Source organism: Desmodus rotundus, chromosome 11, assembly GCF_022682495.2.
Source record: "Desmodus rotundus isolate HL8 chromosome 11, HLdesRot8A.1, whole genome shotgun sequence".
Classification (NCBI taxonomy): Eukaryota; Metazoa; Chordata; class Mammalia; order Chiroptera; family Phyllostomidae; genus Desmodus; species Desmodus rotundus.
In genome coordinates, this window is record NC_071397.1 from 90660687 (window position 1) to 90679629 (window position 18943).

Here is an 18943-nt window from a genome sequence, read left to right on the forward strand (position 1 = left end):
GAAAATAAAAGAACCCGAAGCATGAGGGTGTTGTAAGGATTAAAATACTTCATTCATGTAAAGTGATTAGATGCTAAGAACATAGTAATTCTAACCAGGAATTTAGTAATTGTTATTTATTACAAAACATCTGAGATGTTAAAAGCTGTTTTGTTTAAAGCTTTCTTTATTTGCTTGCTTGCTTGTTTATGTGTTTATGCCTTGTCCCCTCAAGAGAGGAGGCAGTGTAATGAGGGTGCATAGGTGGAGAGCACCTCTTATTCTTTGTGTGTGGGTAGCTATGTTTAGGATGCGCACTGGGGAGCGGGTAATGACAAGAACCTAAGACCAAGTTGCCATGGTCACAAGAACCAGGGATCCACAAGACTGGAAACAAGCAGTATTTTAATCTTGTTATTAAAACATATTCTCTCATTTGATTCACAATTCCAAGACAGAGAAACAGATCAGGGTAGCTTGTGATTTACCATTATTGCAACACGGGTATTTCAACTGAAAAATTTTCCTAAAATAGCCCTATTCTTAACCACACAGTAAAAGAAGAGGGTTTGAACACAACTTTGATGATCTCCTGGGGCCGGAGCACAGAGAGCTTGGTTTTCTAAGAGATTGAATGCCCCGCCCCTGACATGAACAACTGTCCTGAAGATAAGGGCACTTCTGCAAAGGTGGACGGTGGCACCAGGCAAACCCCATGGATTCATATTCCTTTCATGATTTTATGAAGCCTTCATAATCCCAGGGAATACCTGAATTGATCATTGGACTAGATTTCTTGGAAATGATGAAGGATTCTTTCTTGTGAGTCGCAAAGGGCCTGGAAGGGCACCTGAAGGGCCTTGAAAGAAGGGTTTCAGCTTTTGCTCTGAGTGCGTTGAGAGCTATTGACAAGTTGTGAACTGAGGAATGATACTCTGTTGTTGCTGTAGGAGCAACGGAATACACATGGAAAGGCTGGAAGCAGGACGGAGGACTGGCGGGGACTGCTGATTGCCAGTCGAGAGTCACCTGTCCTTTCTTACTTGAATAACAGCAAGTTTTTACCCTGGTTTTTGGTGGTTGCAATGTGCGCAGCTGAAATCTCTGTTTCTGGGTCCTTCCTTATAACCAAACACAGTTCAGTGACTATAAGCTAGCTAAAGAACTTTAAGAAGACAATTGATCGCATTTTTTGGAACCTTGCTTAAAAGGAAACTTCACGGCTGGGAGCAGGTCTTCTTTTCCTTTTTTGGTTCCCCTGTTACCAGCCTGGAACATAAGCATAATGGCTGGAGTCTCAAGGGCCATCCTGAATCACGAGGTGACCTTTAATGGAAGCCCCATACTGGGCTAAACAGAAAGCCCCAATAGATCCCTGATGGGAGTATGGAGATGCCTCACCAATTCTGGATTGCCTGTTTCTGGACTGTTTCACATGAGAGAAATGCACTTCCATTTTGTTTAAGCCATTGTTATTTTGGGTTCTTCAGTTTCCATAGCTAAACCTAAACATAACTGATGTAGGAGCCATTGCAATAATCCAGGTGAGAGAGATGGTGGCTTGGACCAGAGTGGAAGCAAAGGAGGTCAGGTTCTGGATTTTTTTTAAAGTAGAGCTTATAGGATTTGCAGATGGTTTAGATACAGAGTGAGGGAAGGAGAACAACTAAGAACACTTCTGGGTTTTGTGCCCAAGTGACTTGATGTTGGCATGATTTACAGAGATGCAGAGGGTAAAGGAGAGCATGCGGGAGTGTGCGGCTGGGATGGGTGGACTCAAGAGGAATAAGGGACTGAAGTGGTGTTTGCAAGACAGGAATCAGAGTGATGGATTGGGAATCAAAACTGGATAAAGAAGGAAGGAAACACTCATGATGGGTGATGGATTAGAAATTTGAGGTTCTTGAAAAGACTGGAAAATCGCCAGAGCATGGGCACTCAGGAAGCTATGCAGAAGGACAGAAGGTCGTGATGGTCAAAGGGTATGAGTGTGAAAAGTGAGGGGCTTTTGTGAGAGAGGTGGAAAGTCACCAGAAAGTGAAGGGATGAAGAAGCCCAAGATATTGGAAAGCCGTCACGGTGTTAAATAAAGTACATTAAATAGTAAGACTCATAATAAAATTTGTTCCCCAATTACTATAATCAGTAGATTTATTAACTGGTTTGAACAAATATACCATTCATCAGCACAAGGACTTTAAATTGAAAGGTGTTTTTTGAAGGGACATTTACAGGACTTCAAAGAACTAAGTTTTATCCAAACATCTAAGTTTTTTGGGGTGAAAAGACAAAACATTTTTTTCCCATATGAAAATTCTTTGTATTTGGATGGATATTCTTCTTTTTTTCTTCCATAAGTTTTTTTTTCTCTTCTTTTTGGCAACTTGTCCATCAAGAAAAAAAATTTTAAACACTGACCTTTTTTTCCCTTCTAAAATTCTTCATCATAACTTGTTTCTTCTGAGTTTCAACTTGCCCCCTTGTGCTTTCCTAACTATTCACTCTTTAAAAAATAACTTTTATTCCCATACTTTTTTAAAATTATTTTTTCTTTTTATTGATTCTAGAAAGAGGGAAAGGGAGGGAGAGAGGGAGAGAAACATTGATTGGTTGCTTCTTGTATGTGCCTCTACTGAGACTAAACCCTCAACCCAGGCATGTGCCCTGACCTGAAGTCAAACCTGAGAACTTTCAGTTTGCAGGATGCTGCCCAAGCAACTGAGCTGCACAGGCCAGTGCCTTTTCTTTTTTTTTTGAGATGTTTATTTCCTTTCTTCCTGTTGTAACCTCACTGTTGTTTAGATTTCTGTCCTTAGGAGGAAGAATGGGAGGTTTCTCAGTGCATTCTGTGAGGGAAATCTCTAGACCTGGGGTGGACCTTGTGAGCACAGCGCGTCTTGTGCATTATTTTCTAATGAAAAACATTCGCATTATGGGGCCAGGCCTCAGGTTCAAGTCCAATTTGTCAAAGGTGGTTTTGAAATACATGGAAATTGCTTTGCTCCTTCCATATCCTAGTCCCTCTTCATTAACTCAAAAATTATTAATGGAGAGCCTCTTCTGGCCACTCAGTGTGCTGGTTCACATTAATGGGAAATGACTGATTGGCTCAAATCTCTCCTGGGCATTCACATTTCTGAAACGTGTGTATTAATCTAACCAAACCTCTGATTCATGCAATAAATGTGAAGGAAATCATTAATACTCTATTTAGGATTTCCTGTGTCAGGACAAAGAAGCTTCCTTTGTCTTCAGGCCCCACGCAGCCTTCCTGTCCCTGAGAAAGTGGGCTGGAGCAACAGAAAACTGGAAAGAAGACTTTGTGTGTGTGCACGTGTGAATCTGTGTGTGTGCACCACCACTTCATTTACAAGTCTCTGCACCTTATGATCTATGGGTCCCTCCTCTGCTTTCAAATCAGGAACCAGAGATACTCATGTATGTATGTGGGGTCAACCAATTTTTTCCTTAAATCGTAAGCTCTTGACCTCAGGATCCTAATCCCCTGATTTTTCATAGAAAATTTTTTAGCTACCTAACTTTATAAAGGTTTTCAGGAGTCATAGAGCCGTCGTGGTCGCTGGCTCCTGGTTCTTCCTTTATTCTGGTGTCAGTTACCCGAATACATCCACAGAGTGAGTAGGGAGCCAGAGATGACAGGCACCAGAAATGGAGGTTTCCCGTTTCTCATTGTGGCCTGGGCTGAATCAGTTGTATCTCATCTTCCGATCGCGTGTAAATTATGAGGGAAAAAGGGCCCTGGCTGGGTGACAGTACTGTGCAGTGGTTGGTATAGCGAGGTTGAGGGTCAAACAGGTATGAGTTAGTGCAGCTCCCAGGCGGATACCTAGTAGCTCTGTGACCCCGGACAAGTCGCTTAAGCCTCAGGTGACAACAGCTTCTATGCATAGCAATAAATTGTTCTTACTGACAGTGTGGCTGATGAGAGTGGCCCTTTCCTGCATCACCCATCCCCATCCTCGCATCTGTATTTGATGCAGCGTTTCTGCCCAGGAGGTTCCCTTGGAGGGAAGGGAGGCCGTGATGAAATGGGAATGCAGGGGCTCTTTCCCCTCGTGTCTGCCAGCAGCATAACCTCCTAGAGTCCGCTCTGTACCCCTCACCCTTGTCTCTCTGGTTGCGACCGTGCAGAGTAGCTGCAGCACGAGGGGCGAGCAGGAAAAGCTCTGTTTCACCTCCCCGAGTCGGACGAGAGCCTGGCCTATGGGGCGTGTTGAATTCTGATTTACACCACTTGCTCTTTTACCATCTTAGCAAAGTCTTGAATCTCGATCCCAGGACATTTTATCGGTCTTTTGTGAAAAGCTTTGGATACCAAAGGAGAATCAAGTTTCTAAAATGAAAAGAAAAAAAATTTATATATGTATATATGTATGGGAAAAGAAGTCGTGCCTCTTCCTGCCGGTGACTGTTTACGAGAGGGAAGTCAGCGGGGCCCCCAAGAGGTCGCTGGTGGCGCAGGAACTGAGGCCAGATTGTAGAAAAAGGGGGAAGGAAAAAAAACACCCAGAAACTTTCTTCCTTGTTGCGAATAATTGCCGTGCACCCCGCCCCTCCCCAGGCAGAGGCAGTAACGTGACACCAGAGAGAAACCCGGAGACCCGAGCGGAGAGAGGGAGGGAAGAAGGAGGGGAGAGGGCTGCGGAGAGCCGGAGGGGGAAAGGGGAGGAGAAGGAGGAAAACCCCTGTTAAGGAGGTGGAGCGAGGGGCTGGTGTCCGCCTCCTGTTCCTCCCTGCCGTTTTTTAGAGGAGCCTGAACCGGGACACAACACGCCGAGACCGACAGACACAAAGCCGGGGGGTCCACGCTGGCGCTGGAGGCGAGCCCCAGCGGCTGCGAGCGAGCCCGAGGCGCCGCGGGACGCGGGGCGCGGGGGCGCTAGCGGGCAGGGCGCGGGCCGGGCGCGGGCAGCGCCCCCGAGCCGGGGCCGGGCACCTCGGCCGCTCGGGCCGCCGTGGCGGGGACCATGCCGAGGAAAGTCTCCTGAGCCCGGCAACTTCGGCCCCTCCCCGCCCCCACCCGGGCTGCCCTCCGCGCGGCCCTGCCCATGTGCAGCCGGCCGGCCGGGCTCTCCTTCTTGCAGGCGGATGGGTGACCTTTTCCTGGCACGGGCAGACTGTGCGAGGCGGCGGAGCAGGCGATGAAGAAGCAGCAGCAGCATCCCGGCGGCGTCGCAGATCCCTGGCCCCATGGGGCCCCTCTGGGGGGCGCTGCTCCTGGCCTGGGCAGCTGGAAGCGCCGGGTCTCCCAGCTGCCTTTCCTGCGCTTCTCCCTCCGGGACTACGGTTTCTGCATGGCCACTCTGCTGGTCTTCTGCCTGGGCTCCCTCTTCTATCAGCTCAGCGGGGGACCTCCTCGCTTCCTGCTCGACCTGCGACAGTATTTGGGTAAGGAAGGGAGGCAGGCACGAGGGGAACGCCGGCCGCGCGAAGTTGTGCCAGGGAATGGTGGGCAGGGACGCGCCTTGGACTTTGGGTGCTTCCCCCGCCCGACTGCTCGCCGCTACAAGGCTTCCCAAGTGGGACGCCCGCGAGCGTGGGTGCAGCGGTCCCGGGCCCCTGCTCCCTCCCATGCGGCCGTCTGTCTGGGTAGACAGGCCGGACAGGTACCCCAGGGCAGGGCACTGCATACCTTCCCCGCCTCCGCCACCCCATCTGGGCGGAGTGCAGGCGTGTATTTGTGGGTGTGTGCGAGTGGGTGTATATTCAGTCCTGCCCGTGTGGAGAGAGGCATCGTACTGCCCTGTCCAGCACGCAGGGGCATGAGGGTGGGTTTAGCTCATCTCCATGGTGGGTTCTGCAAATTTTGTCCCAAAGTTCCCCGTCTGCCTCTGGTCTGGGTGATCCAGGGACAGTTTCAGGTTCTGCGCTGTCCCTGAGTTGGCTTGACCTTTGGCAGCCCCTGCTTGCCCTGTGGCCCGCAGAGAGCTGGACGTGGGGAGCCGGCTGTGCCAGCAGGTCTGGGGCTGTCGAAGGGCGCGAGTCAGGCTGACCAGCAGTGTCGCCTGTCTTAACTCCACGATCCTCTGCACTCTGTGTGTTGCAAGTCCGAACTTTTGTGGGGGATTGTGCTTGGTTTTTTAGGAGCGAAGCTGACTATTTTTAGCAGAGGTAAGGAAGGGGTTGTGCCGCAAGAAAAGAGCGGCTTCAGAGAGAGGGTGTGACCCGCAGCTCCTTGTCCTGGTGCTGGAAACTAGCGGTGACTGCACACCCAGGTCCCAGGTGCTACGCTGGCTTGCGCGCCCTGGCCAAGGCAGGATGCTAATCTCTCACGAGTCTTTGGCCAGAAGAGGTCTTGCGAGGAAGAAGGGAGAGGCTGGGAGGGCTCCAGCTTCTTACAAACTTGCAAGGTGATAAAACCAAAGCCACCGTGCCGGCCTCTGACTGACGCGAGCGGGTGCGCAAAGGGAAACCGCTAAAGCGCTGGAACCATAATGGGCCAAATGACTCCCGCAGGCTGCAGGCTGCCACACTCACCCACCCAAGTCCCGTCTTCAAAGGAAAAAAACCACTTCAGCAAAGTGACACGTGTTAGAGCTTTTTGAAATGTAAACGCAGATCAAATAATGTTCTTTCCATGTAAAGAAGCTCCGATTTTAAAAGTAGCACTTATATTTCTGTAGCAACTTTGGGGAATTATGGTTTTGTAAGATGCTTTAGGGGAAATTAAAGGAAAATATTGTCCAAGTAGATTTCCAAAGTACGATCTTAAGCATCTGGTTTTTAAGAAGATTTGGGGTAATATGCACTTTTACTAGGGAGTCAAATCTCTTCTTTCCCTGAGTTCTGTGTTTTGGAATCTCAGCTTTACAAGCTCTCAGACACCTGCTAAGTGCCACAAAGGTAGCTATGTTTTACCACCAACAACCACCGTTATCTGGCTTGGGGAAAGTGATTGCTTTTGAAGCTCGGGGGTCCTTCTCCATAAAAATCTGATAACGAATTCTTTGGACAAGTTCCATTTCAGCAAAATATGGAGGCCAATGGTGTAGGGGACATACAGGGGATGGGGAAGGAAAACATTTGTGTTTAGTGTGCTCAAGAGCCCTTGGCTCTGGCCAAGGTACTCCAACACCATGGGCCTTAGGTGTTTTAGGTAAAATCGGGCTGGACTAGGTTGTCTCACACCTCTTCTCGGCTCCTGAAATGTTGTGGTTTTGATACTCTTCTTGGGGGTGGACAAATCTGGGAAGAAGAAAGAACAAAGGTATCATTAAGGTAAGATGAAGACACTTCAGTATCTACCACATTAATCATCTGAAAATTCAGATACATGTGGTAACCAGAATTGAGTACGTTCATTATGTATTTCAAAAAATGAGACCTCATACATTTGGGCTCCATTGGTAGAGGGTTGAATGCACGGCACTCACTCAGGGAAGCAGGAAGAACTGAAGGATTACCCATCGCTCTTATTATGAACTGATCATTAAATTTCTGACTGACGCGGTCCGTTAAAAAAAATGACATCACTGTGGACCGAAAATAGGATGATCTTGGCCAAATTTTGTCCTTGTTGTTTTGTTACATAAATATAAGGATTTGGGGGAAAAATGGGCTTGTGGTCCTTAAGAGGGTCTAAAATATACCCTTAATAATCTAAGGCCGAGGTGTCTGTAGAATTAGTTTCCCCTTGTTCCGTCCATGCTATTATTTTAGTGTTGGTCAAAACAAAATTTGCTGTTAGTAAACACATCCTCTCACTTTCCCTAGTTAGGCAATTTTCGACGTAACTGTTTTTCTTAAATATAAGTTCATGTAAAGACACAATTTTCGAAGTCAAAATAACATAAACATTTTTCTTGACGGGATATTATTTTACTATACTTGTGTAGTATTGTGCATCTGACACTATTTGTTGAAGTAATGACTGAACCTATTGTATCAAATTGGTAGTGTACTTAATATACTGAATATTGACTATCTCACAGGAAAGCCAAGAGATAGGACCACTCACGAGAAAAACTACATTATGATTTATGCGCCAGTCCCTGTACGAGCAGATGAAATTGTCTCAGCACAGTAATATTATAGGTAGGTTCTACTGCCATTCCCATTTTTATATGGGAGAAGTAAAGGCAAAGAGGTTCACTGACTTGCTGAAAGACACACAGCACATAATTCAAGAGCTGAACCCAAATCTGAGTCAGGACTCGCTGTACAGCACTGAGCAGTTTAAGAGATAAAGTGGAAATTCAGCCAAAATGCAAGTGGGAATCTGAAGAACTGACTGGCAAAAAATGGTCATATTTATTTGCATAATTTCACTTTCCTTTACTTGATATTTTTACTAAGTATCTTGAGGGACCAAGAGAAGAAAAATAATTCAAGCAGCAGGTCTACTCAAACTCCATCTTCCTGTATTCATCTCTGAGATGCTGCCTCCATGTGCTAGGGAACTCGACACCCCAGAGCCGCACAACTGGAGGTGATGTAAATTGGAATCGTAAATTCTTGATCTTTCTCTCTTTCTTTAGCAATTATTCTTTGTCTGGGCTGGTGTTCTCAGTGTGGTCCCTGGGCCTGTAGCATCAGCATCACCTGGGAGCTTGCTACACATGCACATTCTCAGGTCTCATCCCAGACCCACAGAATGAAAGAGCTTGGGTATGGGACTCAGCAATCTGTGCTTTAGCAGTTCTTTCAGGTGACTCCAATGCCTGCTCAAGTTCAAGAACCATTGTTCTAGAGTAAGGTATTGCTTTTGGGCAGCTTCCTGTATATTTGAAAGGGGAGATGAGAGAGAGGAGAGATTTACAAATTATTTTAAAGATGCTGTACATGGTTTCATTTTTAAAAAATTAACTTTTGAAATATTTTTAATTGATTTTAGAGATGGGGTTGGTGGGGGGGGGAGAGAGATTTATTTGTTTGTTCCACTTATTTGTGCATTCATTGGTTGATTCTTGTACGTGCTCTGACTGGGAGTTGAACCTGAAACCTTGGTGTATTGGGATGATGCCCTAACTAACTGAGGTTCCCAGCCAGGGCTAAATTTCAACTTTTAAAAATGCATCTTCTTTGCTGCTTAAGCCCCATTGTTTCAAGGAAAGGACCAGCCAACAGCTGCAGTCCCAGCTGGCTCTAGACATTCTGAAGTTGGGGTGAAGCAGGGCAACCAGTAAGTACAGTGTCAGGAAGGGAGGGAGAGAAGTCAATAATGGTGCTTTTTTTTTCCTACAGGAGCCAGGGTCACACAGTTCCTTCTTTCTAGTCATTTTGGGGGAAGGCAAAGTCTGATCTCCTTTAAGATACTTTCTGCTGCAACAAATTCGAAAATTGGAAAGCAAGTTAGGGGGAGGAAAACTATGCAGGGGTAACTGTTGTCCTGACTTTCTCCCTCCTTGAAATGGGTGGAGAGAGGAGAACACCAACGGAAAACAGGGATACACAGACGAATACAGCAAATTGCTACACTTGGAGACCATAGTCTTTTCAATTCAGTGAAATGATTTCTTTTTTTTTAAAGCAGCATTCAGACTTTGATTTGCTATGGAAAACAAACCAAAAACTAAAATCTCCCCCAGAAATTAGGTTATGTTTTAGCCTCTGCCAGTAGCCTCATTACTTATGATCTGTGGAAATATCAAAAACTTGGAATAACACTACACTGAGGTAAACTGAACAAGCCAGATGGCTTACTACTGATCTTATACAACCAGCAAACTCTAATGATTTATCATCAAGGCTTGGATTTGTGATTTAGCCTTTATGGGAACTGAATTTGTTGGATCAATCTCAAGTTAATATGCTTTCCTTTCTATTTTTAATTTATACTACTTTAAATGGGGATATACTTCTCTAGTTTCCAGAATTGCCGATCTCTCTCTCTCTCTCCATATAAGTGTATATATATGGAGAGTGAAAAACATATAGCTATTGGATTTAGAATTCTCTAAGTTCAAATGAATTTAAAGAAAAATATGAAAATAAACACCCACATCTGTTACAAAATAGTTTCTCTAAACCTTAAAAGCCAAATATAGTTTTTCTTCTGCACATCACGTATGGATTAAATATAGTACTCTAGGCCCCAGACAGCAATCTAGGAAGTGATTGCATAAAATATGATGTTATCAATAGAGATTGTTGACATAAAAAGAAAATGACATTCTTGTTCATAGCTGAAAATTTACCGTATAGGGTTGGATGGGGACACAGTAGCACTGTATTAGAGGAAGAATAGAAAATAGAATTTGACTGTGGCAGTCTGTTCCATAAACACACAGAATGAATGGTGAAAAGCATTCTGCCTTGTAAACTATTTTTAATGTAGACTAGTCTTAGTATGAATTGTTTAAAAATACATATAAATATGTATTATCTGGATACTGTCTTTCTTCAAATTCCATTTTAAGCCTGTCATCAAGCCAGGCTTAAAACACTAGTTGGTTTTGTATTTGAGAAACTAGGATAAAAGCGGTCAAGTGTTTTGAGTCCCAAGAGAAATAGTATCTTTTGCTTCCCCAACGGGAAGCCGCAGGAGCAGAAACAGTAACTTGCCCTGCAGTAATACTCAAAGGTACAGTGATGGGCAATGATAAGGCATCTTATTTGATGAATTGTAGCCAGTGAAATTATTAAGAGTTATAAGTTGCTAATTTGTTTTGGAACAAAGTAAGACTTGACTACAAATACACTTTGCCTTACCTATATTCATTTTTATTATAGAAACTCCACTTTAAGCAAACAGTGATAAACATAAACCCCATTCTTTATAAGAAAGAAAGAAATGGGGACAGAAACACTAATATTTCACCCAAAATTCTTTGCAAAAGTGAAGAGTGTAGCAATTACTGTGCAAGAAAATGCCGAATGGAGCACATTTCAGTATATGCTGTTAATATTTAAACAGCTTGACATGTAACTCACAGACCACACAATTCACCCATTTAAAGTTTCATAGCTTAATAGTTTTTAATAGTTGTTTTCCGTGTAGTCACAGGTCAGTGCAACCATTGCTATAGTGAAATTTAGAACATTTTATCGCCTCAAAGAGAAACCCAATACCCTTTGGGTTTCTCTGACTCACTATTTCTTCTTCCCTCTTCCCCACTCCACCCTGAAGGGGTTACTAATCAACTTTCTGTCTCCATAGATTTGCCTATGCTGGACATTTCATAGAAATGGAATCACATAACATGTGGTCTTCTGGAATTTGCTTCATTCACTTAGCATTTTGTTTTCAAGGTTCATCCATGTTGTCGCAGGTATCAACACGTTATTGTTTTCATGGGTGAATACTATTCCATTCTATGAATTTTGTGTATTCCTCCATTGATGGATATTTCCATCCTTTGTCTATTGTAAATAGTGCTGTTATAAATATTTATGTACAAGTGTTTGTTTGAACACCCGTTTCCTGTCCTTTGGGGTAAACACCTAGCAGTGGAATTGCTGGGTCATATGATAATACTGTGATTAGCTTCCCGAAGAGCTGCTAAGCTGTTGGCACAGTGGCTGCCCCATTGTACATCCCCACCAGCAGTGTATGAGAGTCCCAGCTTCTTCACATCCTCACCGACACTGGTCATGTTCCGTTATTTTGATCATAGCCATCCTAGTGGATGTGAGCCGGTATCTTACTGTGGTTTTGTTTCGCACTTCCCTAATGGTTAATTACGTTGAGCACCTTTCCGTGTGCTTGTTGACCATTTGTATCTCTTCTTTGGAGAAATGTCTATTCGCATTCTTTGCCCATTTTTGAGTTGGGTTGTTGTTTATTTTGGTTGTTTTAACTGTTCTTTATATATTCTGGATACGAGACTTTTATCAGATACACAATTTTACTCTTTATTTTGAAGTTGCAAGTGATGACATAGGTGGAAACACAATACTGTTATGAATCGTTCTCAGCATCACAGGTAGGCACCTCTCAAAACACAAGAAATTCATTTTATGTTCTAGTCCCTTTCAAAGTGCCAAGTACCGTGTCTAGGATGATAGAGAGACCTAAGTAAATTCCTAACGATTGAAAGCACGAACCTCGTCTAAAGCGTCTGGGGGTCTTTTTTACAGTACTTGAAATATTAAACACTTTGGCTCTCTGCATTTAGCTCTAACATATGATAATTTATGGATAGCTAGCACTTTGATGTCACAAAGATTCTTGCTACTTGGATGTGGAATATAAACGTGGCCAATTTTGAACAACAGATTATGGTGCAGTGGATGGGAGTGTTTGTCTTTGTATTTGCTCATGAGAATGGAGCTGATGAGCTCAGCAGGGGGAAACATTTGGGTGCATTATGTTCTTTATGCGACGTATGACAAGGCTACCAAGGAGATCGTGAGTGTTCTCATAAAACTGGAATTCATCCACAGTTCATTTTGTATTCACATTGTTTGTGTTTTCGCATACAGGACAAACATATAGGGACAATATTTCCTATCTCTGGTTCTCTGAAGTAAAATAAGTTACAAACTTTAGGAAGAAATGTTTTCCAAGAGTGTTAGGACTTTTTAGTAGGTTTTAAAAATATACAGTGTCAAAATAGGAAGCTTTAAAATAAGGACAGCCAGTTCCATGCTGCTCGGTATAGCTTCCATTTGAATAATATGTAACAGTCTCATATTAATAATGACCAGGGAGCCACATTAGCTGCTTAGCATTTAGGATGTGCCACACCACTTGGGCTGTCTCCAGTTTTATATCACCTATCTGCGGTTTCCCAAGATAGCCACTGGCGCATTTTTCTTGCCTCACTGCCCGGCTTTGCTTCTGCTGTTACTTCTGTGTTGATGGTTTTAGGACGCTGAAGTTCCACTGACGATCTCTGAACTCCTGTGGCATTTATTTCATGATCACATTCCATCCTGTACTGTGATAACTTGAGGGCAAGCTCCTTGCTCCTTGAAAGGAGGAAGCTTATTCAGTGCTTCCCATCTCTCCCCTGACCCCTCTCCAGGGCGCTCTGCACAGGCCTGCAGGAAGGGTCTGTGGATTCAGTAGAGCATTGGCTAAGCAGACTGTTCTTTGTTAGGGTTCCTTAGCCTGCTTTGTTTGATCACTATTTTAAGTAGACAACATGGGGAGGGGGGCCAGGTAAGACTCAAACTCAGCTGATGTCTACAGCCCATCTCTTCCAGGCTGTTTGAAGTGTGTCCTCCAAGCAAAGGCATTAAAACCACCATGACATACAGTTTTATAAACATTGCCTTCTGTGCTCAGGGGTCACGGTCCACCTCTGACCTGTAAGGATTTTGAGGTGCGTTTGCAGGGCTCTCCCGGTAATTAAGAACGCCCGAGGTCAGTCAAGAGCTTTGGCTGCATGCAGACAGAATGCAAAATTCTTGTTTCTTGTCATTGTCTTCAACCCCAGGCCAGCTGTTCTGGGAGTGTGCAGAACAGCAGTTTATTGCTCTCTCCAGGTCAGTGTCCTCCCTGGGAAGTGATTTGTGTTAAATTAGCTAGTACATTTCCAGCATGACTTTGAGTCTTTAAGCAGAGGAGACCGTAGATGATGTGGTTTTTGAAATAGCGGCTGCACGGAGTTTAGCCTAGAATTGTGAAGAGGTAGACTGCGCAATTCGGGCTCAGTGCGCAAACCCAGTCCCCCTCTTTTGATGAAAGATACTGAAATAACCTTAAGCCATGGCTTTAAATACTTCTTTCTCCATTCATTAATAGATGATTTAAATAGCCATTTACATTCCACCATATTACATTTCTGGGAACACCACTGATATTTTTCAAGTTCAGTGAGCATGGCTTTCATAGTCTTGATGAAAATAAAAATGAAAGTATTCTGAAACACAAATTCCTTTGTTCAAAAATCATTCATCAAATATTCTTTGCAGGCCTTCTGTGGGCCCGAAGCATCAGAAATTAGAAAAAAGGTACTTTAGAGCAGTGATCTTGGTGTGAATCATTGGGTTACCACTTACCAGCTGTGAGCATTTGTGCCAATTTTTTGACTCCTCTGAACCGTGGGTGTTTTGATCTGTACAATGGGATCCAATAATTGCTATTTATAGAGCACCTCTCCAACTCAAGGCCCAGCATCTGAATTCCACAGGTGTCCATTTTCTCACCTTATTCTTTGCCTCTCTCAGACTCCCTCTGCTTCTGGCACACATAAACTTGTGCACACACACACTCATACAAACATGCATACTAGTAGAGGATGCAAATTCACTGTGGCTTGGCTTCTCTTGAAAGGACCATGATAACCAAGAAATATGAAATTACCAATCTAGCATTTTGTGGTTTATCTTGTCACTTTCACCCTTAGATTGGCAAAGGCTCTTCAACAGCTGGCACACCCCAGTCATTTGCCCCATTAATTATACACACACAAACCTTCCTGTTTCTTATCCTCTCTTCTGCTTCCTGGAAACAGTCTTGAAAAAACACATTCTTTACCCAGCCCGCTTGCTTCCATTTTGAATTTATACACACTTTCCCCACCCTGTGTTCACAAAATAAAAATAGTTGTGCAGAGGGAGTATGGTGCACCTTACTCTCTGGGATCACCAGCTGTTCTAGGGCTAGACGAGCCATCCAAAAATCACACCTTTTGAGACAATGGTTAATGCCAGGCATACACTGTGACTGCCTCAAGAACTGCCACTTCTGATGGATTTACCACGCCCAGTAGTAAGGACACTTTCTTTTCTCTGCTCCCACAGGAGGTCAGGGCAGCAGCCATGAATGAAAGCAGTGGGTCCTGTCTTTGTCAAGAGGCCGGTGAACTTGCTTCTGTTTTCCATTTCCACTTCTTCGTGTCGCTTTGACCTGCTCAGTCTCTGGTGGGTGTTGGGGCAAGCGAGAGCTACAAGGCCATTACCAGCCATTGCAGCTGGTCACCAATCCCTTGAGAAGTTGAAAGCAAATGTGATTTTACGTTATTTAAGAGAAAGTTAAATTTTGTCTAGGGAAACCATCACCTTGCAATTCCAGCACAGAAGTTCCTGCTTTGACATGAAGGCTGCTTGGCATGAGTGCCTTCCCGCTGGGCAAGAGAACTGTCAGGCAAAGCATGCAGGTTGATGCAGGAGGCACTGGGCCTGGGTCTGGAATGAGTCCCCGAAGAATTCAGTGGTCGGTGCTGTTATGTCACACGAGCCTCCTAGGCTTAAGATTTTGAATCTCTAAAATGAAGAAGTTTCATTATGTCTGGGATTCCCTGTTGTTTTTCTTCCCTAGGAACGCTGTGAGCAGTAATGTTTCCGTGTGGCCCTGATGGTCCATCTGGGAATAGGTCCCAGTACCAGGAAAGGGAGAATGGGTTGGTTTGGGGGTTTTTAGATAAATTTTCTTGGTGATTTTCATAGGCAACCCCAAGGGATGGTGCCTCTTTTTCTCTTTAGAATCACTGAATTAGATGCTAAGGTTCCATCTCCTCTTAAAATCATATATTGAAAGAGATAAGAAACAACTAATTGTACCAAATGAAAATGTAAGGCTATTTCTTTTGGAGCCAAATGCTTATTTGAAAGATTGCAAGAGTCAGTGACTAAGACAAGCTGAATATGCAAAAATATTTTAGCTCAATATTTTCAAAGTTTTAATCATAATTGTTTTTTTTCCCCCAAAATACCAGTTTGCCCTGGCCTATCTGGGCATTCATGGGAGAATCTCTCTCCAGAAATTGTGGGGAGTGGAATGTCCTTAGGCAGAGAGAAAAAGAGAGAGCGAGAGGGGGGAGGCAGACTAAGACATCGCTTTCCAGAGTCTACCAGGGTGGTAGGAAGAAAGAAGGAAAACAAATAGAATTAAGTAGCTTGTGTTGTTCAAAGAGGATTCTCACAACGTTGACCCAGCTGCCTGCTACTGGTCATCCCATTCCATGGTGGACAGATCCACTGGCTGAGGGCATTCGTTACCATGGGGCGAGCTACTTCCCCATAGCTTCTAGCTACTTCTGCTAATTCTTCTTCTGGGAACTATGTAGAATAGTCTATTGGATTTCTTCCTCTTTCAAAGAATTGAAGATATGATGATGATTGTTATTTGTAGCCCCTTCCCCCAAACACATAAATCTTGTCCAGAGAAATAGGTCTATTTTCCAGTTCCTCATCTGAAGTCACTTTCAGATGCAGAAAGCATAAAACAACAAAGAAAAAACATGAAGGGGAAACCTACTGAACAATAACCTCCCCATAAACAAAGCAAAAAAGGCCAAGATTGGGGACAAATGTTTCTCTAGGAAATGGGATTAATATACAGGTGGATCAATAGACCAATAAGGAAAAGAGAATTCATGAGATAAATGGGCAAAGAGGACGAGCAGGCAATTCCCAGAAGAGGAAGCTCAAGTGGCCAATAAGCACATGAAAATAGGAAATGATGTTCACTCCCTTATGCATCTTGTCATTTTGCTCTGTCAGTGTGGTCCTTCACTGGCCTGAAGAACTGAGAAATTTGCCAGTTCCCTTTGTTGGACAGCCTACTTCATGGAGATGCATTGTTCCCAGAAGTGACTGTCTTGGAAACTGTCTTCTTTTGAGAATGACTGCCACATCCATCACTGTCCTGTAGTCATGATGGGGGAGTGCACTCAGGTTTCAGGACCTAAATACAAAGTTTCACTGAGATTTTGGGGCCACTCTTGTGTTGGGCGGTTTGCCAACAGAGATGCCCTTCTGTACACCGGAAACCACAGCCAGCAAGCAAAGGGTCCATTGCCTTCTTCCCTGCTTCCCTCCATCACTGAGACTTTGCTGAGTCAGCAAGAAGCATGGGAAAGAAGGAACTGACGTGGTGCTTAGACTGCATGCAGCATCTTATCTTGCCTGGAAGTATTTTCTCAATATACAAGAAACCGTGGTTGGAGCCTTCCAGAAATGGGACTGCAGATTTCTTGTGAATTCATTCTGCTGGAGTGTCAAAATTCATCCAATGATGTGCCAAAAACTGTGTACAATCACGTACAGATTTAGTCACCTCAAGAGGAAGTTATTTTCACCACAGTGGTGAAGAAAACAACATGGCATTCGGCAGAGAGGTGGAGGCAAGGCTGAGGAAGGTGAGGTGTCTGAGCAGCTGGGGCCTGGGCACACTGGCATCTCCAGTCTCACCAGACCATCCTCAGGATTGCGGTCCCCTCTTAGCGGTTGAGTGAGGAGTTTCTGTGTGGAAGACCTGCACAGAGGAGCGGAATGTGGACGTGACCTCGGAGTGTGATGCGATTGAAGCAGTGTGGGGTTCACACTGGTTACTCCTGCAAATGTGCTGCGTGCCCTCAGATCAGTTCTATAGAAGCTGCTCTCTAGCTGAGGTCTGCGGAGCGCACGGAGGTGAAAATGGAGGAAGGCATTCCAGAAAGCTACATAAATACAAAAACTAAATGGTGCAGTGTCTTTATTCTGCTTTAGCAGATGACAGGATGGAGACCGTATTATTTTCTTTGCCTGTGTTTTTCCCAGCTCCAAAGGTGGCTCTTGTTTGCTTGCCCAGCAGAGATCCAAGGCCTTAAGGAGTCTGCAGTGTTTGTGGTTATGTTCTTCCAGTCCTGCTGCGAGGTGAAGCGGTTCCCAGAAATTAAAGGGAGGGAGGAGGAAATATCTGTTCGCATCCGCATCCTCTGTCTTTTTATTGCCCTTTTCACCTAGACAAAGGATCTCTAGAGCTACCACTTAGGGAGAAAATTCTGAGTCTCATAGTTTTCTAGCTTGACAGTGAACTTTTCAAATGCATTCGGACAAACTTTATCCAAGTGTTCTTGGGTTTGCGCTCCTGTTTCTTATGTTGGGGGAGAGGTCAGCGGGCTCTATGTGCTGTGTCCTGATAATTAACCATGGTGTCGCTCTGACCTGCCCTCTGGCCTGGCGAGTGTGTGCGTAGGCGTGTTGTTAGGTGTGCTCCTTAGCTTGGTAGGGAAAACACACTAGAACATTCTTTGGTTTCTGGGTGGGCTTCTGTCTTTGTGTTTTGTTTCTTTTATGGCACATTGCATTGCTGTTTCAAAATACAGCCCCTTACACCAGATTAGTCCTGGCTGTCTTGTGGGAATGACAGGCGGCTTTTTGTTAATTTCAGAGTAAGTCTTGCCCACAAGGCTTACACGTCACTGAAGTTTCACATCAAGGGGACGTAAAGGCTCAGAGAACATATGTTTTCCTATTGCTTTCATATGCCCTCCCTTAAGGGTGCTCGGCGGCCATCCTCTCTGTCATCTCTTCCATCTATGCAGGTTCATTCCTTCAACCAGTGCTCATCCAATCCAGTCATGTGCTGGGTGCTGGAGTCAGTGTGGCTTCATCTGTAAGCTTTTATTTGGCTGGGTCTTACAACACTTTAGCCTTCAGCTTCCCTATACCAGCTCATCTCAAACTTTAATGTGCATTCCAATCACCAGGGGATTTCTTAAACTGTGGATGCTCCTGGGGTAGGTCTGAGATGGGGGGGCCTGAGATTCTGGATTTTCCACAAGCTCCCAGGTGTTAGCGGTGTCCCGGTTGGAGGGCCACACTTCCAGCGGCAAGGGTCCACACGGCAGCATTCCTGGGAAGCCATTTGTACGTGTAAACAGACACATGGGTTAGGGTTCAGCCTAGCTCATTAAAGATCTGTATATTAAACACTTTATAAATTTCTTTTTAATAGAATTTTCATTCACCAATTTGATCATATGAATTTAAGAACGTTAGATTTTTCTTAAGTTATAGCCACATACTTGTCTGATTCAAGTTTAGAAATGCCTGTATTTATTAGTTTCTGCAGTCCACAGTATTGAAATGCATTCAGGCTGTTGGGAGATTTGGGAACATACAAATTTTGATCTAATGTCAAGTTCATTAGTGAGCATAGGAAGTAAAACAATTTGTCTTGAGTATGAAGTTTCTTCAAATAGTTCCTGCAGATTCTCGCACTGTTTTAAAATTTGATGTTTAAAAAAAATTAAAATTTGATGTTGAGGCATAGTATCAGGCAGGATTCATTGCCAAGTGTCCCTATTATCCAAATGCTCCAGATAAAGTTTTCTTATGGCCAGAGCGA

General features: G+C 44.3%; 1 protein-coding gene across 3 annotated transcripts in view; it reads left to right on the top strand.

Annotated features, from left to right (window-relative positions):
* Positions 1–4611: 4611 nt before the first annotated feature.
* UST (uronyl 2-sulfotransferase) overlaps positions 4612–18943 on the top strand; it is a 281093-nt gene continuing 266761 nt past the window's right edge. For all 3 annotated transcript variants that reach the window (XM_045188889.3, XM_024551949.4, XM_045188888.3), the window contains exon 1: positions 4612–5388. In XM_045188889.3, coding sequence (XP_045044824.1) covers positions 5142–5388 — 247 coding nt within the window. In that variant the 5' untranslated portion in view covers positions 4612–5141. The remainder of the gene's footprint in view (positions 5389–18943) is intronic.